The sequence below is a fragment of the Cavia porcellus genome, unplaced genomic scaffold, assembly GCF_034190915.1.
Source record: "Cavia porcellus strain 051 isolate PalLab524CR breed Dunkin Hartley unplaced genomic scaffold, mCavPor4.1 scaffold_17, whole genome shotgun sequence".
NCBI classification, from domain to species: domain Eukaryota; kingdom Metazoa; phylum Chordata; class Mammalia; order Rodentia; family Caviidae; genus Cavia; species Cavia porcellus.
In genome coordinates this window covers 55,128,461-55,154,969 of record NW_026947500.1, presented here as the reverse complement: position 1 = coordinate 55,154,969, position 26,509 = coordinate 55,128,461, and the positions used below count along the sequence as shown (strand labels likewise).

The 26,509-nt window shown below is 37.3% G+C and overlaps 1 protein-coding gene across 1 annotated transcript; it reads left to right on the top strand.

Moving 5' to 3' along the window:
- Nucleotides 1–5,406: 5,406 nt before the first annotated feature.
- LOC100716433 (membrane-spanning 4-domains subfamily A member 4A) lies at nt 5,407–26,336 on the top strand. Its single transcript, XM_063229095.1, has 9 exons — nt 5,407–5,602; nt 9,845–9,896; nt 11,384–11,568; nt 15,915–16,043; nt 18,612–18,667; nt 18,821–18,839; nt 19,862–20,017; nt 24,099–24,200; nt 25,685–26,336. Exons 3-9 carry the CDS (start codon nt 11,434–11,436, stop codon nt 25,778–25,780), a joined length of 693 nt encoding a protein of 230 aa, XP_063085165.1. The 5' UTR covers nt 5,407–5,602; nt 9,845–9,896; nt 11,384–11,433; the 3' UTR covers nt 25,781–26,336.
- Nucleotides 26,337–26,509: the final 173 nt, after the last annotated feature.

Below are 26,509 nucleotides of genomic sequence, written 5' to 3'. Positions count from 1 at the left end.
ATTGAATAACCCAATCTCTGTTAATGAAATTGAAAATGTAATTAAGTCCTTACCCACCAAGAAGAGCCCAGGCCCAGATGGATTCACTGCAGAATTCTACAAGAAATACAAAGAAGACCTAATGCTGACACTCCTCAAACTATTCAATGAAACTGAAAGGGAAGCAATCTTTCCTAAGTCATTCCTGGAAGCAAATATTACTCTAGTACCAAAACCTGAGAAAGACCCAACTAAAAAAGAGAACTACAGACTGATCTCCCTAATGAACACAGATGCAAAAATCCTCAATAAAATATTGGCAAATAGGATGCAGCAAATCATCAAAAAGTTTATGACCATGACCAAGTGGGATTCATCCCAGAAATGCAAGGATGGTTCAACATACACAAATCAATAAATATAATCCACCATATCAATAAAGCCAAAAATAAGAATCACATGATCATTTCTATAGATGCAGAAAAAGCCTTCGATAAGGTTCAACATTTATTCATGATAAGAACTTTAAAGAAAATTGGAATAGATGGTCTTTACCTCAATATAATAAAGGCCATTTATGACAAACCAACAGCCAGCATCATACTAAATGGCCAAAAATTGAAAGCCTTTACTTTAAAATCAGGCACAAGGCAAGGATGTCCTTTATCACCACTCTTGTTTAATATAGTACTGGAAGTACTAGCCAGAGCAATTAGGCAAGAGAGAGAAATAAAAGGGGTAAAGATAGGAAAAGAAGAAGTTAAATTACCATTCTTTGCAGATACATGATACTCTACATAGAAGACCCCCTAAACTCCATTGAAAGACTCTTAGATACAATAAATAAATTCAGTAATGTGGTTGGATACAAAATCAATACTCAGAAATCAATAGCATTCCTATACATGAACAACAAAATCACAGAGAGGGAAATAAGAGAAACTGCACTCTTCACATTATGAAGCAAAAGAATGAAATATTTAGGAATTACTCTTACGAAAGAAGTGAAAGACCTATACAGTGAAAATTATAATACACTGAAAAAGAAAATTGAGGATGATCTCAGACAATGGAAAGACATCCCTTGCTCATGGATAGGAAGAACAAACATTGTGAAGATGGCCATTCTCCCAAAACTATTGTACGGATTCACTGCAATCCCAATAGAAATACCGTCAACATACCTTATAGATCTAGAGAAATCACTCCTAAATTTCATCTGGAACCAGAAGAGACCTAGAATAGCAAAGGCAATTCTAAGCAGCAAAGACAAAGCAGGAGGCATCACAATCCCTGACTTGAAGTTATACTACAAAGCAACAGTAGTAAAATCAACATGGTACTGGAATCAAAACAGAGCCGAAGATCAATGGAATAGATTAGAAGATACAACAACAACTACAAACACACTCAATCACTTTATCTTTGATAAAGGAGCCAAGCAGGTTCACTGGAAGACTGACAGTCTCTTTAATAAATGGTGTTGGAAAAACTGGCTCTCCCTTTGCCAAAAACTAAAGCTAGACCCATGTCTATCACCATGTACGAAATTAAAATCTAAATGGGTCAAAGATCTGAATATTAAAACAGAAACACTAAATCTATTGGAAGTCAAGTTGGGTAGAAACCTTGAAGACATAGGACTAGGTAGAGAATTCATGAACAGGACTCAAACCGCACAGGAAATACTTCCCAGAATCAATAATTGGGGCCACTTCTTATTAAAAAGTTTCTGCACATCAAAAGAAATCTCCAGCATAGTGAAAAGAAAGCCCACAAACTGGGAAAATATTTTAGTGAACTCTCTCTCAGACAAGGGACTCTTGTCTAAAACATATAAAGAATTAAAAAAACTCAGACCTCCAAAATTCAAAGATCCAATCCAAAAAATGGGCATCTGAGATGAATACACACTTCTCAGATGAAGAAATGCAAATGGCAAATAAATACATGAAAAAATGTCCATCATCATTGGTCATTAGAGAAATGCAAATTAAAACCACACTGAGATTCCATCTCACTCCTGAAAGAATGGCCAGGATCAAGAAAACCTACAACAACAAATGCTGGAGAGGCTGTGGGTAAAAATGAACTCTCCTGCACTGTTGGTGGGCATGTAGACTTGTGCAGCCTTTGTGGAGGTCAATCTGGAGGATTCTCAAAAAGCTAGGATTGGAATTCTCCTTTGTTCCAGCTATTCCACTTCTAGGCATATTCCCAGAAGAACTGAAAGCATCATACCACAGTGATATATGTGCACCTATGTTTATAGCAGCACAATTTGCAATCGCCAGATCTTGGAAACAACCCAAGTGTCCATCAATTGAGGAATGGATAAAAAAGTTGTGGTATTTCCAAACAATGGAGTATTATTCAGCTATAAAGAAGGATCACATTGAGATATTTATCAATAAATGGGCACAGCTTGAGACCATACTCATAAGTGAGATAAATCAATCTCGCATGTGTGAATACCAAATAGTTTCCCTAATGTAAGTAATGATTCAAATATATAAAAATATGTGGTAATCATGATTCCCCATTATGTGGCTTTGAAGCCTTATAAAGTTTTCACTTATTAATTGGAAAGGCCTTATTCTGGGCTTCTTGATATGGAAATATTTGAAGCTATAGTATATGAAGTTTTATTCAAATATTTCAAGGAAAAAGACAGACACTATGGTAACTACTCTTAAGTTGGGTTATTTGGTGGTGAAGCACTAGGTTGCTGAAACTGTCATGCTTTGACCTGTATTGTTATATTGTTATGTCCTGTTTTATCTCAATCTCTCCCTTATTCTTTAAAAAAAATTATTTAGTTATTTCTTATGTTTGTTTTAATTAAGGGGAAAAATTTTAAAAATTAGCAGGATATATAATAGTAACTTTGTTTGATTTCCTATTAACTTGTTTTGTATTCCTGTAATACTCCCACGATCTTGTTTTGACTGATTAGACTCTGTTCCATTCTGTATGATAGTATCAAGTTTGAGGGTATAGGCAACTACTTTGAAGGCAATAAGATTCACTAAGATGCCCATTCTGGTTTGACTATTGTCTCCTTTGGAAGTCCTGTAATGTTTACAGTGCTTAAGTATTATTGGTCTTGTTCTATACTGTTTTGTTCAACTTTATAATATCTAATGAGATAGACAATTCTTTTTAAGGAAACAAGACACACCGTTGATAACCATCGTTGATAACCTTGTACTCTGTTTTACACTATGTGCTATATCTATCCTTGGTTTTGACTGACAGCTTTGTTTTGCCATATTTGACTTTATTCTCTCCCCCCCAAAAAAAAGTAATAAGAAGTAAGGAGTAATAAAACCCAAGCTGTGTAAATTTTATTGTAAAAAAGAGAGGGGGGAAAAAAGAGCTCTAAATGATACAACAGCAAGTGTGTTTAGGGGTGTTAAATAGCTGACCATATTAATGTTTTTGGTTGGATCATTGAACACAACTGTTTGCAGTCTCACTGTTTGAATGTCCACTTTGTATTCTTTGATACTGTGATTTGAGCAACTATTTTTAAGACGATAATATGTAATCTATTAACTGGTGATTTCTTACTGTTTTTTTTTTTTTTTTTTTTTTGTAGTTCTGTATTACATGTACCCTTACACCGCTTTGTTTTGTTTTGTGTTTTTCTCTTTTTCCTTTTAAATAAAATTTAAAAAAATATCAAACCTTATGAAGAATTTTTAAATGACAAGTATTTGGGAAGACAAGTATGCTTGAACATTCTGTGATGTATATACATGTTGAAGACTAAGTGGCACCCCAATACTTATAGTGAGTACCAGTTTACAAAGTTGAAAGACTATGTACATAACTTTGTTATGTAGGCAGCTATATAAATATAGGACAGAATTTTCTAGAAATTATAGCAACAATTTCCAACAGTACATAATCTCCTTCAAGTCCTCTTTCATCTCCATTTCTTCATTTGATAATAATAAGCGCACTAACAACTTGATCTCATCACTGCATAATTTCAGGTAGTGGGTACACAGTTGGGTTGACAACTGTCAAGAATGTGTGGAAGGGTTTGAAATGTTCACGTGTGAGTTTTTGGAGTTCTGGGCATTCTTGACTATGGTTTGGCCACTAATGATAGTTTAGGTCAGTTTTAGTTAGATTATGAAGGATTCTGTGAATATTCTCAAGAAAGTTCTAGTCTTCTGCTGAACTTTTAGATGTATATATTCATTTTCCTCTTTTATTAGTACATGGTACATAATAAGCACATTCACTGTGGGGAGTTGGTACATGCACATATTGCACAAATTTATCTCACCTTCCCTTCCTCTGCCTCCCACTCCCCCATCACCAGTACCCTTCCTCATCTCCCAAAAGGTTACTTCCCTGTTTCCTGTGATTTATCTTTTACTTTGCTTGTACCTGTTGATGTTCCTTTCTCTAAGAGTACTGATGAGGGAAACTGACCAACATTATTTTTCCTCTCTGCCATGGTTTGGATGGTGCTTGTCCCTGGCCCCCTGTGTGGGAGGCTTCATCCTAAGTAGGGCAGTGTGAAGTGTTGGATGCTTTGAGAGCTGGGACCTATCTGTAGGTGAGGAAGTTGCTAGGGCACTTTTCTCAGAAGATATTAAGGTATTGTTCATGGAACTGCTTGGTTTCCATGATAATGAGTTATAATGAAAATGCAAAACTGGCCTCTTTTTACTCTGTCTTTTTATCTGACCAAGTGGGCTCAACCTCTTCTACACACTCCCGCTTTAAATCACCCACCATGCTGTGATATAACCAGAGGGCCCACTTTAGAGCCAAGAAATGCTGGAGCCATGCTTCTGAACATTCAAAATTATGGGTTAAATGAACCTCTTTTCTTTACAAATTATCCAGGCTAAAGCATTTTGCCAGAGCAATCAAAATCTGGATAACAGAACACTCTGGTAAGATAAACATTTCCCTCATTCATAAAAACAGAATCATAGGTTGGAGAGAAAACAAGGTCATGCAATAAATATCAACTGGAAATGTCTCAGTAAAATATGAGGCTCTTTTTCTACTAGGTGCTTGGTTGAGATACAATGATGGTGTGGTCATTACTGCTATTTGGCCAACATGTTGACATGGAATGAGCCTTTCTGATGATTTTTAAACCATGGAATTTTAATCCATGGAATTCCCAACCATATAAACGTAAATGTCACATTTATATTGTGTGATGTACACACGCTATTCAGAAAATGGCTTTTCATATTCTTCCAACTGCCTGTCTTCATCAGGATGTTTCAACAGTCTCGTGCACAACACATCCTAACACTAATGTCTGCAGAAATAACCACTCTTGTTCCCACATGAATGACTGGAAGTTGCCGTGACTCATTTAACATATTTCAAAATAAGTACACAACACTATGAGGAACAAGAAGTCAAGTGACACTATTGCCATGAAAAGCAACTGCTTACTGTGGTTTAGCAAACATTCTTAGTAAAGACTTTAAGATTTAGAAAAAAATCTGCGGAAAGGAGAATGCAGAACTAAAGTGGAGTGTGTGGAGGTGGCTGTATTTGGATGCAGAACCTAAGAACTTTCCCCAAAGAGTGACCCTCATCATCCACACCCGGTGTAGACACTGAAAACCTGAAGAAGGTAGGTACGGAGCTGTGCCCTCCTCAGCTTTCATGCTGATAGGCTTTCATTCACTCTTTCTATAATGTGTGAGAACAGAATGAGAAGAACTAAGCCTCTTCCCATGGCACGGCTGGTGTTCTGGGCTGGAAGAGGTTTAAGTGTAATCTTTTCTGCACATTTAGAAAATACAGGAAATCTATGGCATGCATGCCACATGGGCTCTTTGTTATCACTGAAAACTCTAAAAGGTCCACCATCCCTGATTTAGGACATTTTGAATTTGACTATGGTTAATTCTACTAGATTTAATATCACTGTGTTTTTATAATAGTAATTATCATCTTTCAGCTGTTCTTTTCAATTTTTATTTTTTGTTTTTATGCATTTGTATATATTTATTATATATACTTAATTGGTCATGAATTCTTTAAGTGCACAGTTTTTATTTGCCTGGAAACCCCCTTGTTTTACCCTAAGTTTTGATGTACAGATTTCATTGAGTGGGAGCTGTCCTCTTTCTTTCTTTACTTTGAACTTATTCTTCCATTATCTTTTGGCCCACATGAATTTAAGTTGAAAAATCAACTGGTAAGAATAAGAATACCATGCATTTACCATTTTTTTTTATCTTGCTGAATTTTCTTTGTTCTCTGTGGCTCTGACCTTTGACAGTTGCTAACATGTACTGTGGAGGGCCACTGGCCTTAAATATCACTGGGACTCTTTTAAGCGTCTTGGACCTAGATGCTCATATATCTCTTAGGAGTTGTAAAGAACTCACCAATTATCTTATTAATTAAATATTCTATTCCTCTGTGTGTCTCTTCTGTTACTACTGCTATTTTCAATCTGTTGAGGATTCTTTTGCTCAGTTTAGATGGAAATTGTGGATTATCAAAGTGCAGCTCTGCTAGAAGCCCTGATATCACCTGATTATGCTGAACACCTTGAAAAGTCAACAGAGCTTCCTGATGGCCATTACCACTGTCAGTGGTAGTGGTGGCCACTAATTTGTGCTGTGTGCTTGCTTCTGCTCCAGATCTTCATTGGGTGCAGGTCTCTGTGGTTCATCAGTGCTAATATCCCATAGTGTCTATTGCCATTTCCTTTGAGATAACTACTCTTTCCACACTATTCAGGATAACAATCCTAGGTAAAATTACAGGAACTTGAGAGTCAAGAAATGAATAATGAGCAGAACTCAAGGCCACTGAAGCTAATCTTTATTTTGACAGAGCCTGCAGTGCATCACAGGGGATGTGTATACTGGAGCCCTCCCAGATTAATCTGAGAAGTGACTTTGTGTGCTGCTTATGTATCGCTTCAAGTATTTGATTGGTCCAAATGAAAGCTTGTGATTGAACCAGGAGGTGTCTAGGATACCTGTCATGAAGGAGATGAGTAAGGGAGTGGTATGAATTGAGCTGTTTGACAGTTGTTATGCCTTTGTGACAAAATGTTGGGACTGAAACTAGGGACTGTCTAAGTGTTAACTGTGTTCTTGCAGCTAACAGGAGTTTGGAGATGCTGGGATTGTTAAACAATGCCCCCAGATCCTCTCTCCATTACTTAGCCTCAGATGCGTGCACCTCATTTCTTCAAAGAGGATACACGGCATGCAAAGTGGTGGCAATGGGAGAAGGGTACAGAGGCTGTCAGTCCAGCTACTTGGGTCAGGGAAGCTTGGAGAAGAGTGGCTGCTAAATAACCAGGAAGAACACCAACATCTATTGTCCCTGTCCCCTGGGACAGTGAGGGGGAGCCAAGAGAAGGGGAAGGGACAGCTATTGTCCAACTCAGGTCCCCTCTGGCCAACTGAGAAAGAGAGTCAGGCACTTTTTGTCTTTCCCACTGCCACAAGGTGAACATGTTGTCATTAGCAGTATTCCACCACTTCCTTCAGTTTTCTTCATTTTTTCATTGCTCTTTTTCTCATTGTTCATTATTGCAAAAGGCCTATCCATAAATTTTCAGTTTTATTCCTTTTGATTTAATATGATATCAAACATTTCTATTGTATTTAAGTTTTATTTATTGAAGTCTTCATCTTTGGTGGTTCTGTTTAGTTCTGTTTTATGAACATACTTTTTATTGTAGTTTGGGGTTTTCAAGGAGAACAAGACAATACAGGACACATAACATATATCATTATTTATAATGGTCACCCCAGGAGTCAAATACAATGAAAGTGCAGGAAATCTGTCCACACACTAAAGACCTAGATAATCTAGTGAAAGCCTCGATCCCATGGAAATATCCTATATGAGTTCAGCTTAAAACCTAGTGCCCATGGCAGTGCCTTCCATGAGCACAACTGAGGCCTAGAGCCCACAACAAAGACATACAAGTCTATTTCATGGATCTATACAGAGAAGGCCTGAAGGTCAGTACTGGAAGCTACAAAGTCTGTGCCAGCAGGGTGAAGGATCTGTGCCAGTTGGTTGAGGGCTCTGCACTGGAGCCAGCAAGCAATACTCAAAATCAGAACTAGAGCCCCCCTCAAAATTACCACAGTCACGCTCAGTGACAATGAGGTTCCAAAATCCTCTGATGATGAGAACAGCTGAGTTCATATCAGGAAGCCAGCTTGATAAGCTTCTTCTGGAGACTGAGTAGCATTATCTTCCACTCTGAAGCCAGCAAGTGATGCCCAATGTAAGGACCAGAGCTTCACCAAAGTGATCCACAGCCATTCTAAGTTTCAAAATCTTGAGCTCCTCCAAGGATAACAGCTGAGTTCATACCAGGAGGCCAGCATCACAAGCTCCTACAAGTGAATCAAGAACTCCAAACAACACTTAGAACCCCCAATGCTCCTCTCTTCCTCTCATCTTCTTTTTATACTGACACTAGTCCTCAGGTGAGCCAACTACACTCAATACCACACCGATTTGCTTTTAAATTTCTCCTTATAGCATAAATTGCCTACCTGGTTTCACAATGTGATGTATCTGCAATCTTGTATCTAACTCAGTTTCCTTAAGCAGAATAATTGGAATATGTTTTCAGTCAGTTCTTGAATTTCTTTCTATTTGGATCAGGCATTGCAGAATTTCTGTACTCCTGTGGCACTGTGAGATCTCCTTGTTTCATGTGTGTTTATGTATATTTTCTTTTGTCCCTGAATGTTCTTCCCCAGAGTGAGAACTCTTAGCTGATGTCTTGTCTGATGTGCTCCATACACATTCATGGGTTTTGCAAAAATATGGCGGGTTTTGCAAAAGCACTGCATCATATGAGGCATTATTACTGCTTTCTCACAAAGTCAAAAGCAAATGAAGATTTTCCAACACCCTGTGGTCTTTACCTCGGTGCACACCTCAGAGGTTAGGCAACCTAGGCAGAGCTGGAAATGGGACTGTTTAGTCATGGAGACCTGTGCACAGCCTCAGCCTGACTCTGGTAAACCCAGTGCCATAAAGGCTCATGATGTTGGGTCACTTTCCACCTTCAGGTTTTCTCAAACATGTTTCATGAAGAACCTGTAGTGTGGGTCTCAGGCCACAGTATGGTGACCTTGAAAGGTGAGAGTTGCGCATGACTCTACCATCACCCCTGTGGGGTCAGGTGCAATACAGAAAACATCCAGGAAGAGCAAGGCCCCACTGTGACTTGGGCCCCATGGAGCCACCCTGTGACATCTCCACTCCAGGGATGCAGGCAACCTGGGAAGATCACAGTCTGAGACAGTAGTGCAGATCCAGGTAGTCATGCACATGCTTTTTGGAAGATAGTGTGACAGCTCAAAGGCTCTGATTCACTAGGCCCCAGGTCACCATGTTATTTTTACCTCAGAAGACCCCATGAGTCTCTGCTTCCCCATGAGCCATGTGACCATTTCAGCCTGGGTGCAGGGAGAGGCATGACTCTAGGTCTCTGCAGGGCAGGGCACTGCGTCACCTCAGGCATCAGATGAGGTGCTGTGTGGGCCCTGGTTGACCATGATTCTGTGTTCCAGTGAAAAAGGATTAATTTCATGTCTGGATTCTCGGGATCAGGTTGCCCCAGTACATGGGCTGGGGAGATGGAGCAACTCCAGGGCACCTAGGACACAGAGGTATCTGCAACCACAGCCTTCTCTGGGATGGTGAGCAAAGGGGGACTTGATACAGTGATGCAGAGTCCTCAGGCTCACAAGAGTGCTGTGATCAGCTGTCCATGATACAAGATTGCACTGTTAGTCTTATCTGGCATAACTATCAGAACTGCAAGTGTGCAGTGAAGTTACAACTATTAATTGTTGTCTGTTTTCATCCTCAGGGCTGTGAACAATAATTTTGTGATTTAAATTTCAGAAAATTTTCCATCTTGTGTAAGTGTACTTTGAAATTTTTAACCATGGTCTCCTGCTCCATTGACGCAGTCTCCATAATTCCTCTCAAATGCATCCTAATGTGACCTTTAACAAGCATTATACATAGGAATTTAATAATTCCTATAGTTTTGTAACTTTCATTAGAAACTAGAGTTCTAATCCTGCATCTGCTAGTAGTTTTTGAGACATTCTTTAGAGACAAAAAAAATAATATTTTGGTTTATTTCTCATATCTGCATCCTGATTTTAAGTATTTCACTGTGAATCACATGTTCCTTACTACTTACTGATAGTATTCCCTATTCTTGCTTTTAAAATAATTTTAATGATTTACCATTTCATACTTTCTTTTGACAGCAACCATAAATTTGAACATATAATAAAATTAATTTTTTCTTCTCCTCCCCTTGTCTTTCTTTGAAATTCAAGCTCCATCTTCCTATTTCTGTCAGTTTTATTGCTAGATAGTTCTCTCAAATACAAAAGCAAGTTGATTATCTGGAGAAATCTGAAATCCTATTCATAACATAGACAATTTGAATAGAGTATTTAAAATTTTTTTGAAACCAATAAAATTGCACATGTTAAACATGAAGTTAAACATGAAGTATTTATGGAATAAAGAAGCAGAAACAGTATCAGAATCAACTGTGTACTTAACAAGTTTTAGGGTTCACTTTTATCAACAGTTATGGAAATCAGCTTTGAAGCATCTCAATATGGATTCAAGTGAGTACATGAAGAATTCACTTACCTTAAACCTACCCATAGCCACCCGGCAGGAGTCAGTGTATTCACCAGAGAAAAACACATAAGGCTATTAATTTGGTGCTAGTATACTTAGAAAACAGTGTGCTAGTATACTTAGAAAACAGTGTTATGTGTTTCCCTGTGCATCAGTTGCCAGGATTTAAAGCACCATATCATGAGGATTTAAATTTGTGGTGACAAGGATGCTAGAGCCACAAATTCCATCTTGAAAATTCTGAGTTTATAAGACAGAATTCCAGATTTTGTAAATCACACTGAGTATGGAGATGGAACAGGAAAAGGTTCCAGCTCTGAGAATGTACCTGTATTCTGAGCAGGAAATGGGACCATTAAATATCACATGATGCATGTTAGTGCAGATCACTTACATCGTTATCTTTCAGTGGGAGAAGTGGCTGTCACTAAAGGAATAAACTGTAGTAAGAAGAGAGACAAAATATAACTAGCCTGGGACTATGGACTTGAAGTTTTTGCATTGGTGGAATCCATAATACTTAACTCATGCTTATATGAATTTCCCTCTCTTTACCACTTTCTATCATTCTGCTATCACATAATCCTGCATTAATGTATTGTTGTTGTTGTTGGTGGTGGTGTTTTCATTTTTCTGCCCTTAGACAGCTACAACAGTGTAGAAAGGGAGTGTCTTTTAGAATTTGCCCTTCTTGTGGAACTTGATCCAGAATGTCATGTTCTTCTCTTGTCATTTGCAGGACCTCATCCTACATCATTTTCCAGCATTTTCTCTGCTGCCATCGAGACCATGCAAGGAATGGAGGAAACCACAGTGAAAGCAGGACCTACTGTATCGCAACAGGGGAGGCCTGTGGATCTCTACTCCTATCAGTGGAAAGGGATGAAGGAGAAATTCTTGAAAGGGCAGCCTAAGGTCCTTGGTGTAAGTCAGCTGCAAATCGGAGAGGACAATGATGGCATAGTAAATTCATGCCTGATCAACATAATGCTGACCACTCTATTGTAAGGGCTCAGAGCACAGCAGCTTGTCATGATAGCAAGTGTTTAACATTCAGGCTGTGTCACTGGAAAATGATACTATATTCATTTACTCACATTGTGGTTCCAGTTTAGTTGTATTTTATAAGTATTTCAGGTGCCTCACGAAAGGGATGTCTAACGGAAAGGTTTATCTCAGCCTAAAGTCTAATCCACTGAGTGAAAATCATGCTGGACTCTGTAGAGCCTTTTTTCCTTATTATCTCCTATTTTTGGTAAATTTTGGAAATCCTGTTTTCATGGGGGTTATTTATGTTGCCACATACCGGGTTTACTTTTAAATATGTTGATAAGTACTTTCAAATAGCCTTTACTTTGTAAAGGTGCTTTAGGTTTATAACAAAACTGAGAGGAAGGACAGATTGTTTAACCATGTCTGTTCTCATTTGTGCATAAAATCACTATTATCAATCACTCTCACTTATGAGTGGCTATGCTGCAATTGATGAACCTCCACTGACCCATCAGTGTCACTCACAGTCTGTGTACATAAAAGTTCACTCTATGAGTTCTACAGCCTATGATTTTTGGAAAATGTACAAATGCATGTGTTCATTTATTGCAATATCAGGCAAAGTAATTTCACTTCCCTAAAAATTTTCCATACTTTGCCTAATCATTTTAACCTCCCATGAATCACAAATGCTATTACTTTCACGTTTTTATAGTTCGCTTATTCCAGACAGTCCATCATAAAGTTGGATTTATAAAGCATGCCACCTCTTTTGATACATTTCTTTGACTCCATAAATGTTAGACTTCCCCCAATTTTATGACAATATCTCATTTAGCATTAATAAAAATGCTGCTGTTTGAAGGTGCCACCATTTATTCACCTATTTATCTATTTAAGGGCATCTGAGTTGCTTCTAAAATTTGGCAGCTGTGCATAAAGCTTCCTAAATATTCATGTGTACATTTTCCATACACCATTTTTCAGCTCATTTGAATCAGCATGATAGGTAGATCATGTTTTAGTCCATTTTGTATTGGTACAACAAAATACATGAGGTTTTGTAACATCTTACAGTAACAGTGTCTAGAGATAGTTGAGAATTCTAATGCCTGGGAAGTCCAAAGAGCACAGCACTGGCTGCCCAGTGGAGTCTCCCTTCTGGAGTCACCTCATCTAGAGAAGAAGAAAGGACAATGACCATGTGCAGAAGAGGCAAAACACAGGGATCACGTGTGTTGATCACAGCCTGCTCTTTGAGAATGGGCACACTGCTCAAAGCCATAATGGTCATTTCCAAATACGGGGCTGGGTAATTGTATCACCTACCCAAGATCCCACTTTTTTAAAGGCCCCACAGTCCTAGCACTATACACTGGGAGCTGAACTTGTACAGCACCTTAAACTTTGGGGAAAAAGCAAATCCATACCGTAGCACACAGAGTGGGCAGTTGTGTAAGAAACTACTACTGGGTGCCCCAAGTGATTTGCAGATGTGAACATTTCAAAACAGCAGTAAGCATGAGTTCCTATTTCTCAGATCCTCGACGACACTTGGCCATTCGAATAGCAGCTTGGTGATGTGTCCCTGGGTTTCTCATGGCCCTTTCCCAGGTGACATAGCGTGTGGAGCACCTGCTCACAGTTTTCTTTAACGTTCTTATGTGTTCTTGATGTGTTTACTGTTAAGGTCTTTGTCTCATTTCTAACAAGGTTGTCATATTCATGAGTTAAGATTTCAAAGTGTCTTTTTTCATTATGCTCTTTTGTCATGTACGTGGCTTGTGACTATCTTCTCCAGAGAGTGGCTTATTTTTCAGCTTCTTTAATATGTATTTGAACAACAAAATAATTAATTTAAAAGAAATTAATTTTATCCATTCTGTTATGGATCATGCATTTGATATTGTATTGAAAATGATATCACCAAATCCAAAGTCATGTAGATATTCAACTTTTTTAAGGAAATTTAAATGTAGCTTTGATTACATGTGTGACTCATTTTGTGATAATTATTACAGTGGGAAAAAAATGTTTGTTCCCAAATTCAATTTTGAATGTGAGTGTCCACTTTCTCCAACATGACCTTTTCTTGTTTATGTGGTCTTTTCCCCTTTGCTTAAAATCAACTGAGTTCAATTGCATGTCTATTTCAGGGGTTTCTGTTCTCTTTTGTTGATCTATTTGTCTGCTATTTTTGCAAAAACCATAGTTCCGGATTACTATAGCTCTATACTATACCTAAAGTTCAATCTTGCTAGTTTTCCAACTCTTTCTTTTGTCTTCAGCATTGGCACAGCATTCTGAAATTGCTACCTCTCCATATAATTATTCAAGTCAGTATTTGATACTCATAATATATGATTTTGGAATTTCCATTACAATTGTAGGCAATTTATACATATATATGAACTAACATCTTCACTATAGTAAGCTTTCTTAGACAAGAATTTGGACTAGAAATCTCTCCACCTTTATTTAGATTTTAGATTTATCTCATCCGAGATTAATAACTTTCATTATAGTTTTGCAAGCATTTTGTTAGATTTATAACAAATATTTTAAGTATACCATTCTCAGGATTACAAATTTAAGTGCTATTGCATTTTTAATTTCAATTTTCACCAGTCTTAGCAGTCCTTATATTTCTTATTTCTCATTCTTTTCTGATTGTTTTAGCTAAATCTTCCAAGGAAATGGAGAAAGGAGTGATTACATGACACACTTGCCTTGTTACTTATGTTGATGGGAAATGTCTTGGTTTCTCATTGTTGACTCTAATGGTAATTGTTTTGATTTTTGCAGATTTCCTTTATTAAACTGAGAAAGTCCTCCATATTCCTAGTTTACTGGAATTTCCTTATAATAGATGAGTGTTTTTTTCTCAGTCCTTTTTGCCATCTATTGATATTATCATATGATTTTTTTCAGGCTACTGATGAGATAGATTAAATTAATTGATTCTTAAGTGATAATTTAGTCTTGCATGTCTTAGATAAATACCAATCACTCATGATTCTTAGTCCTTTTTATAAACTGTTAGATTAAATTTGTTGACGATTACATTATCTATATTCATGAGATATGTAATGTTGGTCAGTGGTTTTCTTTTTTGTAATGTCCATCTGGTTTAGTTATTTTTGGTATTTTTAGCTTCATACAGTGAATTAACATGTATTTTGAACTAAAGCTTGGAGAGATTTGCCATAATTTTTTCTTTATGCATTTGGTGTAATTTACTCCTTGAAATCTTCTAGGACTGGTGTATTTTTATCACTACTAAATATTCATAAATTTTATTTAATAACATATCTCTACATATTCATTTTTACTTATTATGGGTTTGGTGCTGTGTGCATCTAAAGAGTTACTCATTTCATATTGGTTATCAAATTTGTATGCAGTTTATCATATTATTATTTTGTTAACCTTTTGATGTCCTGTGTTCTACAGTGAAGACTTAAATGTAGTCTGGTATTATTAACTGATATTCTGTGTCTTGCTCAGCCTGGCTAGATAGTAATTGACTTAATTTGTCTCTAATTTTTTCCATTAAATGTTGTTGTTCTTGTCTGGCAGTTTCTTGTTTTCAATTTTATTGATTTCTACTCTAAGGTCTAATTTCTTTTCTGTTTCATTTGGATTTAATTGCTCTGCCATTTCCAGTTTCTTAGGCAGAAGCTTAGGTAAAGGATTTTAAATCCTACATTTTCTATCATGTGACACTTATGCTGTTAATTTCCTTCCCTTCATACCTTTATGTCTCACTAGATTTGATAATTCATAGCTTTTGATCCTTTCCAATTCTCAATTTTTAATTCACTGTACTTTCAGTCTTAAGACTCAAGGTCCTAAGAGAATGTCACAATTGCTCCTTTATTTGTTTTCTTGACCTTATATCTAATTTTCTTTTCTATGTGAGGTCTGCTCACTGGAGTAATTACATCCTAATTTATGTGTCACCCTAGTCCAAGCATGTGATAAAGGGCAACAGCAGATGAAGTACACGTTGTATTTTGGGTGTCACATAAGTGCCTTTGGGCAGATTTTAACAAAATTTTTCCAATGGTAAAATTACTAGGGGAATGACAAATAGTTAGAGGGATAATTTCAGTCAGTTAGCGTATGCAAAACACTTTAAGTAAAAAGTGACAAGAGAATAGCTAAAGGGTAATAGATTGCACCAAAATATGGAGAATATTGTGTAGTTGGCTAGAAGGTGACATAAACTCCATTTTAAAAGCAAGACAGTGTTTTCTTTCCTTTGTCCTTTGCAGGCTATGCAGATTATGACTGGCTTGATGATCTTCAGCATAGGAATAATAACTCTGTGTGGCACACTGTCCTTTCGTGGACCAAAACCCCTGTCAGTGTACATAGGGTACTCATTTTGGGGATCGGTGATGGTGAGTGGCCTCTTTTTACAGTATTATTTCTACTATTGTCAGTTTTCCAGGAAAACCTCTCCTAACTGTAGCGTATGTGCTATCACTTGGAGACAAGTGTGTTTAACCCTATTTTGTTTCACTTTCTCCCTTAACATAGCACAAAGAACATAACAGACTACATTAGACATAATTATTTCATATCTATTAAGGAAGATGTATTACAGCAGAGTGCAGCTATGGACACAAAGCAGAATGATTTAAAAATTGAAATCTTGGTTTCTTCCAGCAAGCAGCCCAGGGGCAGGTCCCCTGCAGGCTTGGTAAGCTCAGCGTGAGAACCTCATGGAACACAACTGGCAGAGCACACCAATTTAGCAGGCACATGTCATTGCTCGTTAGTATCTTACACATAAATTCTCAAAACAAGGGTCAGCAAAAGCACCTGTCTTTTTATTATGAATGTTCCCTAACACAACTCACTTCTGTAGCTGGGAAGGTTTCCCATGGCTCAGAAGATCACGGACAACTGCAGAAAATAAGAACATTGGCAGTTTGTCAACTCTGCTTATGGTTATCTTAGAAAAACATAATTACTTTAAGATGAACTTTATTTCAGAAATTTACTAAAACTAACTTCAATTAAAATTTAATCAAGATAACAATTTAAGAAAGTTTAAAAATCTTTGCTCAAGTTGAAATGCAAGAGGATTATTTTGAACATTAGAGGATACTCTGAATACTATATATCATGTTTTTCTACTGAGCTGAGGAATATTTAATTAATTTTTGAACTGTGCTGATATAACCATTAGGAACACTATTCTGGTGTTTTACGGTGTCCTTTTTCCTATGAAGTTGAAAATAAAAAAGATTAGAGTTTTATGATAGGCCTGACTTCCTGCTTCTCTTCAGAATATAGAAGTTTAAGATTTGCAGAAGGGAAAATTCTTGTCTACATCTGGAAGCTGCATTATAACAATCTAAATAAATCAATTTGTATTGAACTTTTACTATGACACAGGCAGTCTATTAAGCTTTTATATGCATGCATCCATTTTGATGTCAAACATCACAATCTTCTATGGTAATATTTGTTGTCAGAATTATTGTATGAGAAAGGAAATTCAAAGTTAGAAAAGTTACTAACTTGTCCAAGTCTACTAGGTTTAGGAATCAGGACTCAAAACAGTTAGTCTGTTTCCAGAACAGCATGCCAACTAGTCCAGATTTCAATTTCCACTTTCATTTCCCTCGCAAGACCACTTTGGAATCCCCCTTACATAGATTCTGACTTCTGCACGTTTGATGGATCCCCACGAAGGGCAGCAGCTAAGTTCTCACAAGTGAGCCACTGCCAAGGCATTTCTAACTTCACCTTCTGATTTTTTGTGCAAACATTTCAATGGCACCTTCACACATCTTTTTAATTGTAATTCCCAGCTCACCTGTGCAGTGTCCCCCTTTGTTCCATCCCACAGCACATGCACAAATAGTGGACCTGCTTGATTGCAAATGTCTCTTAGGCTCTTCCATCTCTAGTCCAGCTGTGTGTCTTTTATGACACTCCCACAAATTATTGCCACATTAATCTATTTTTTTCAAGTTTTCTTATAAGTACTTTTGGAATATTGCAAATTTTTATTCATGCCAATCTCTCACACTCATTGTTTCATTTTCTTCAAGATTTTTGTATATGTTTGTTAGTATGACACAAGAGATTGTATTAATAAATCCAGTTTTTAACATACAATGTCACCAGTCTGGAGACTTTTAACACACATACTTTTGGAGACACTCATGACCCAACCTACAGCACAGTTTGAAAGAAAATGTCCCACATTCATGATTTATTTCAGATAAAAGAATGGACAGTACTCTGTGGTTTTTTTTTGAAGGTGATGTTCATGATATCTTTTTTAATTTTAACTTACAATTTCATGAAAGAATACATTTATCAAGCTATTTCATTATTTCATTCACTTTGAAATTAATTTGTCATTTTTAATTTTCTAAAATCAAATGTGGAATACTAATTCAGAAACTTAAAAAAGTTGAATTATATAAGGCAGAGAATTCAAAATCAACTCCAGGCACTTTAGAAAATGGAAAACTGTTTTACAGTTCATGGAGTCAAATAAACTAGTTTATTCCAGTCATCATCAAATGAGGAATCTAAAATTTTCTTTGCCATTATTGTATTCATAACATTTAATAGATACTTTAAATGACAATAGTACTAACTAACTGCTTTTATTTTTATTTGGCTAACATATTATCATAGGTATTGTATTAGTATTACTTCCTTTCAGGAATTTGAATGCCATATTTCTCAGGGATTTTAACAGTTTTAAGAACATCGCTGTTAACTGTATTTTGAAAAACTTGATAAATTCTACCATGAATCTATCTCATAAAATTCTTGTGTTATTCATTGGAAGATTGAAACCATAATCAGCAAATGTTGGTGTTTCTTTTAAACTGTTGTTCTATTTAACATGTTGACAGATTTTAGAAGTCAGTTTTTATAAATTATGATTTGTAATAACTTTTTGAAGTTTTTACCTGACTTTTTCCTTCCATTCCTAGTTTATTGTTTCAGGGTCTTTCTCAATTGCAACAGCAAGAAGAACTACAAAAATTTTGTGAGTTCTACTTTATTTTATTTCAATGTAAAAAGGGAACGATTTAATTAAATATGCATTCTGGCTAGAAGTAAACTGAAGATTGTTTCTTAAAATTCAAGAGGCATGAGCTTTACCTTGAAGTATTGTTCAATAATTATATTCAAATGCTAGGATAATCACTGTTTATCAGGTACTAAATGTTTTGGGGAGATTGTCGCTGAGGGAGTAGCATGGAAATGCAGAGGCTCTAGAGAAGCAAAGTGAAGGAGAGTCAGCTAGAGTAGCTTGAACTCAAGATTGAATCCAGGACAGAAGCACCAAATAATGTTCATTAATTAAAAGTCTATTTCAACTGCACCCAGAAAGAGTTTTGAGTTTTCCATTTCTCCATGAACTTTTCCTCAAGAAAAAAATTTAAATTATTACTCATGCCAATGTGCTTTTCACAATGCTAGTTTCAGACAGTATGTCTCTGTCTATATTCATATCTCCATCTATCTGTATCTAGATTATAGATAGATAGATAGATAGATAGATACATACATACATACATACATACATACATACATACACAGATACATAGATACATAGACAGACAGATAGATGGATTACTTACTGAAAATGTAAATATAAAACTGTACTGTGATCAATATTAGCTTTCCAAAATATGGCCTCTAACATTTCCTCTGGCTACAACCACTGAAGGGTACCTCATACAACATTCATGCTGAACCTCTCAGCATTTTCTGAGATATTTTCATTCTCATAGAACATTTATTCCAACTTAAAAAGAGATTGGACAGAAAAAAAGGTACAATGTAAGGCATAATGTGTGAAATGTAGAGAGCCACAAGGAACAGGCTTCATTTAGGAAATGGTGAGCACTCAGCCCTGAAGTAGGGCTTGACAGGAGGTGCAAAGAAGGGCTGTGCAGCCCAGGTACAGAGGACTTAAAAATATCAGCAATGAAACTTGGAGTTGATCTCTTGAACTCGTAGATATCATCTGAAAGAGTAAAACTAAGAAATAACAGGGTCATGTTTTTTTTTTTCTTGGCAAGGGATTAATCATTTCAAATTTAGGGAAAGAGGTCACTGAAATACTGAAGACAGTATGAAATATGCTGGGAAACAAATGGAGGAGGCTCACATGGGTAGTGGAGACATGGCTAAGCACTCCTCTGGGTTACTTAATTGACTTACTCTTTTGCAGGTCCAAGCCAGTCTAAGCTTGAACATCACCAGCTCTGTGCTTGCTGGAGTAGGAATGATAACCACTATGGTCAGCTTCAGGATATTTGCACACATCCCCTTCATCTGCTATCATCAGTCACATGAAAACTGTCCACTGACAACAACTATTTTAATAGTGAGTGCTTCCTCTTCTCACAAAATACTAATGTAGCAGTAGTGCAGAGCACTGGTTCTGGCAGAACCAGAGATCAGTACTGGCTAATGCTGGATCTTTTGGGGAAATGAAGAATCCAGTAAGAAATACAACGAACTCTTATATAAGAGTCATGCTTCATGCTCATACAGCATCTCTCTTCATCCTCTAAAGTCATGGGGAAAGAAAGAAAGCAAAGTCAAGAGAAAAGAAAGCACATAAGGACACAACACATGTTCTGTAGCAGTCCTTGTGCATGGCACGTTGGCAACATTTTTACTGTTTAGTTCCAATTCACTGGTCCATATCTTGTTATCTCATCTAACCTAGAAGGCAATGCCTGTCCTCAAATGCCACCAGTGCTTCCTGATGCAGCCCAGTGGAGTTATATGGTTCTCTCATGATAAAAGAGAATTGTCTTGAATGCTATGCTACATGCTGGGAGTATCACACTGCACATGCTTGGGTGTTCTTACAACATTTACTATTTTAGCCTCAACATTCAGCTCCTGGAAAACTCTCAAACTTCTGTTTGTGTTTTGTCATTTCATTTTGCATCATTTGCCCTTATGTAGATGATATTCTCATTGCTTTCTTCCAAATTAACACTTACACAAACTCTTTCAAGTAGTAAAAGCTCTTGGAGATATTGCCCTGGAGTGAGTGCAGGGAGGGGAGCCATTTCAACACATGCTGTCACATCTTTACTACTGAAATGTTGGCTGGCCATCAACATTTTTATGTTTCCTATTATCTTCTGTCCATGTGAAATTCCAGATTCAGCTAGCAGGTTAGTTGCATCTTTCCTCCTCTTCTCTCACCTCAGTGTAGAAACTCACCCTTTCAGCATCATATTCTGCAAGATTAACTATAGTGTTTATTTTTATTGCTTATTAATTCTCTACAGGTCTTGAGCCTTGTTTATTCACACCAAAATAATGTCCTCCAATAAACAGTAGAAGAAATCTTTGCCTTCTACTTCTTTCCTGATGAAGGATCAATATCAACAATCATAAAGAATTTTTTTAAAAATTAACACCAAAGGGGCTGGGGATTTAGCTCAGCAGCATAAGTGCCTGCCTTGCAAGCAGGAAGTTATGAGTTCGATCCCTGGTACCGATAAAAAGGAAAAAGACAAAAAAATTAACACCAAAATATCATATAACCTAATAAATAAATAGACAATAAATTAAACAGACATTTCTCAGAATAAATTGGTAAAATGATCAATAACCAGATGGCAAAAAGTTCATGATCTTTAGCCACTAGGCAAATATAAAGCAAATTTACATTGAGATTCCATCTCATGGCCCTCAGAGTGCTTGTCACTGAGAATACAAAAGAAAAGAAAGATGAAAAAATGTAAGGGGAGAAGGAATTCTTCCCCATGCTGCAGGAAATATAAGTTAATATAGCCACTATGGAAATTAGCATAAAGTTTCATTGAAAACCAAGACTAAAGCTGCCATATGACTCAGGTTAACATAAGGAATACCCATGAAGGAACTGAAGTCAGCATACTGCAGGGACACCTGCACCCATATGTTTCTTGTGGCACAACTCGCAATAGCTATGGTATGGAAACACCCCAGGTGCCCCTAGTAGCTACATGGACAAGTATGGTATACACACAGAGGGAGGGGCACAAATCTGTGTCTTTTGCAAGAAATGGATGAAACTGGAGATCACTACATTAAGTGAAATAAACCAGACTCACATATTCATTCCATCTTTCTGGCCACTTTCCAAAGCAGTCCTGAAACTCCTATTTTGGGTCCTTAGTTGTACTGTTGTGGCTTCCTTAAAGTCATTCCAAATGTTTATCTTTCATTGTCATTTTGACTCTGAGAAAGTCTCAAAAGTCACACAGTGCCAGATCTGGTGAATAAGATGGATGAGGACACAGCATCATGTCTTCACTCACCCGTCTTTCTGTGGGATGGCACTGAGCAACAGTGTTCACTGGCTTTTTTTTTTTTGGCACTGGGGATTGAACTCACAACCTTGCATTTGCCAGGCAGGTGCTGTTTCACTGAGCCATAGCCCCAGTCCATCCACTATACTTTTGATCCTGCTTCGCGAAGACACTCATGAAAGGGGACTTCCAGTGCTACTTCAGAAAGTGACAAAAACAGTGAGCTAAGTATGTCTGAAGTGAGTGGTATATTTTGATGGGGATGACTGGCAGTATATTTTGGTAGAATCTTGTAATCATAAAAAGAGCATACAAAATATGAATCCTTTGTACAAAAAATAATCTCTAGACTTAACAATATAAATTTCCAGTGGTCCACTAGCTCTACTTTTAAGACAAAGATAGCAGTATCATAAGGCTCAGAACAATATATTCTGTATCATGTGTAGGTAATATTTATTTTTTGTTTGTTACCAAGGATTGAATTAACAACCATGTGCCTGCCAGACAGGGGCATATGACACTGAGCTAACTTCCCTGCCCTGTAATATTATATATAGCTCCTATATATATCATAATGTTATGGTATGTATGTGGGTTTTATGGCTGCCTTCTTATATGGACAGACAGAAAGTTATATTTGTTTAATTCATAAGTGGATGATGACTTTGGAAGAGGGTATAGGATTGACGTGGAGATTCAGCTACAACAGAGACAGAGATTATAGGTACAGATACAGATGATAGAGATACAGATGTAGATATTTACCAGTTTTTTGGAAGTCTAGCCTGTCACTTGATTTTGTAAGTAAAATCAAATTGATCTATATAACCAAGTCCAATGGTTGACCTCCTGAGTGATGTTGCTCCTGTGTTCCAGGCTTAGAGTTGGGTCCCCACAACAAAACATAGGAGCTGCAAACCTAAAATACATACACCCCATGTTTTTCTAATTCCTAGTCTCCCCTACTAGATGGCAAGGTCCTTGGGGTCAGGGAATCATCTTTTCTATTTTGCTTTCCATATCTAAGCCGACATCCATGCCTGGCATGCAGAGGCTGCTGAGTCTACTGAAGGCATGAGTGACTAAGGCAAAGCATGAAGATGTTCCTACAGTCTAATGAGTCTCTGTCTCTCAGGAGCTGAGTTCATGGCCATGGTTTCTTCCACAGTAGAGAGAGTGTCTCTAAACATCGAGAGGAAAATACAGAATATTTAAGCCCAAGGAACTCCAATCCATCCAGGTTAATATATTAGGAATAAACTTTATGCCTGCATCCCTCAAGATTGAGCCAATATTCTGGATGAAAATAAGCTTAAAGCAATTGCCTTTGCATGTGAATTAAACAGGTGTTCATTATAGCTTATTTTTATTATTGTAGGTTAGACCAATTCCTACTAATTTAGTAGATACCTAAAATTTATTATCATTATATTGTGGAGTTCTGAAGTTCAAAAGTTCAAAATAGGTCTCTTTAAGTTAGCGTCAAAGTCCCGTCAGCACTATAGTTCTTTCTGGGTGCTTTAGGGAAAATCCATTTTCTAGGTTTTAGGCCTACTTCCTAAATTCTGTTGCCTATTGCACTGTCCCCTATCTTCAAATCAAACAGCAGCATCTTTTACCCTCTTGTACTTTAATAATTGTGTCATCACTTTCACTTATTTCAACCCAGATGAATAATGCTATCTAATCCCTCTAATTTCAACTGTAAACAATTCTGTTTGCAAGACAGTTACTTTTGCCTTATAACAGCTTCAGTGTTTAAAGATTAGAGAACTATTATCTTCAATGGTAACTGCATGATAGGATCATATGATTATGCCAACGATATAGAATTTCTAGTGCTAAAAGGACTAACATGATAGCAATATTTAAAGCAGCTACAAATGCCACTCTAAAGCACTTTCATATTTTATTTCCATAATGAGAATTAAAAGTAGTGAGAAAATATTGATCATTTTATCAGTGCAAATAATAAGAGAATAACTGACATCCAGTATGTAAAGAATTTGCCATGGTTCAAGAGAGGTATAAGGAACCAGGGCCCAGACTACCAAATAGAGTTGTTTGTCTCTGGCCAGTATAATGAGTACAGAATATTTGAGACTGTGATCTCCACTCATTTCTGTGTTTTGAATTGATTTTAAGGCACTAGAGGGCGTGGTGCTCCTGCTAAGTACACTGGAATTATGTGTGGCTCTCTCCGTCTCTTCATTTGGGTGCCAAGCGGTCTGTTGTTATGTTGGTGGGGTGAGTACTGACCTTTGCTTTCTGATGTTAGTAGTAGTTTCCTATTCCTGTGTCATCAGGCACACAAAATGCATGATTATTATCCCTGTTTATGCACAAAGGTATGAACACAGTCAGCTCAGCTCCCTGCTCAGGGAATTACCAGGCTGTACCCATGGAGCTGGCCAGGCTAGGTTCCCATTGGACTTCCTTGTCTTCTTCCATGTTCAGCCTAAAGAACCCTTTTCACATATTGAACAAAAGCCAATAAACAACTTTTGAGGACAGAAGGACATCAAACATCTTAAACTTTTTAGGGTGCTTTTACAGTGGTCACACAACTGTCAGGTTCACCCAGGATAATGTCCCTTTGGTATACTCAACATCAGCTGATGGAGAGAAAACCCACCACATCCATGCATCCATCCACACTCATGCGGAGGCAGTCCCAAGAGTCTGATACCTTGAGAGTAATTAAAATTATGCCTATTGGAATAGCCAAAGAAAGCTCTTTTCCTATCTTCACTACATGAAGATCATCCCTCTGAGTCCAGATCAATGCACCCCTCATGCAGAGAGGTTCTCAGACTGAGCCACCTGTGACTCCCTTACCCTATTACAGAAACCATTTCTGGTTCCTGGAGAACTGCCAGGCATCAATGTCACAAGTTAGACTGATCCTCAGAGACTCAGCTTCAGCCACCAGGTTCTCAGGCTGACATCTATCACTGAAAGTGTGATCTAGACAGCCTATTATGGTTTAAACATTGTGTCAACTTGAGAAATCTATATGCTTCATATAGAGCTTCTATATGCTAAGTGATTCAGCAGCTTTACATTATATCCTAGGGTGTAAAGAACAAACCATTACTGTTCTAGGATATTGTTCATTGTGTCAATTTGAGGTCAGAAGTTTAACTAAGTGATTCAGCAGGGGGTGATGGTTGCTATTTTGTAATATTTTCATCCTGTAAAAGAGGAGGGCACACATATGGTGTGAGTGCTAACCCTACCCCAGGTGAGTAGTCTGCATATGATAAAAAGCAAATGAACAGGACCTGATTGCTGGTTCTTTGAGGTTTTAGTTGATACTCAGGTGGCTACAAGGCAGGGTGGTGTGACTGATTGACAGCCATTCATGGTGGCAGCAAGCAACAAGAGCAAAAAAAGCAAAAAGTGAAGAGTACCCCTATTTCCATCACTTAAGTTGTATTCCTGCTATCCACCCCTGGGAGGGTGCGGCACTCACACTACCAATCACAGTGCTAGGCAGCAAACCAGTCACAAATGCTAGACTCAACAGCCTCCATGACTGAATGAGGCTTGGGGTGAGAGGCGCATCGAAACACAAGCTGTAACATAGTCTAAACTAAGGGAAACCTGAGAAGCCCACCTCATAGGTCCTGAGATTGAATTCAGGAAGAAATCGTAAAGATGTTGAGTAGGGAGCAGAAACCTTGAGGTTATTTGGTCACTCACCTATGACACTGTGATTGGTTTCACAGGTTGTGCTAGTTCTACCATCATATCCTCCCACCACAGAAACAGCATCCTCAGCATCACTGGAAAGAGATTCGATGCCTCCAAAATATCCAGGGTAAAGTGTCCCTGGAAATGTTCCCTGACTTCAATGCTAAAACTATATGTAGAAAACCACCTGAATCCAACTGTGGTGTGTGTGTCTGTGTGTATGTAGGTTCAGAACTATGTTATCTTGTCTTCCCAGGAACTTGACAAATCTTTTTCAATTGCCTTAAACAGAATACCAGATACTGAATTAAAACTATGCATTTATTTAATTGGACAACAGCACTTGAATGACTTTTATTCATGTGCTGGACTCAATGTAAGGGAATTAGTTTGCAGAACCTTAGGCAACAAATGGGTGAGATGTTTCTGAAATGAGGCCTCCTTGCAAGCTCTATATCCGCTTCTCTGTTTAACAGCCCTGCTTGTCTGATTTCTTTATTTTTAACCCACAGTTGGAGAATTTTGCCTTCCAGAAAATTAAATATGTCTCCCTTTATTTTGCTTCCTTTTTCTCATACAAAGTATATGGAAGAATGTAGGCAGCCTTTGAATATGGATGAATTTTTGTAAACTACTTGGCAGGATTATATCTTAATAAAATATACATCCAGAGCCAAATATACAAGATGGCATAATGTGTGATAGTCATTAGTTATACATTAAATGTGTCAGTTTTTGTCCTACAATGCTGAAACAAATAAATTCAGAAGTGGTATATTCATGTGTGACCTAATTCTCTTCCTGGTGGAATATCATAGAAAAGATAATGGTAACAGGAAATATAGAAACTTACTGAAGAA

Excerpts from the sequence above, each read along its gene's own strand:
- LOC100716433 (XM_063229095.1), top strand. The coding sequence starts at position 11,434 with ATGCAAGGAATGGAGGAAACCACAGTGAAAGCAGGACCTACTGTATCG. Across the intron at positions 20,018-24,098 it reads TGACAACAACTATTTTAATA|GCACTAGAGGGCGTGGTGCT; the intron begins GTGAGTGCTTCC and ends ATTGATTTTAAG. Across the intron at positions 24,201-25,684 it reads TCTGTTGTTATGTTGGTGGG|GTTGTGCTAGTTCTACCATC; the intron begins GTGAGTACTGAC and ends TTGGTTTCACAG.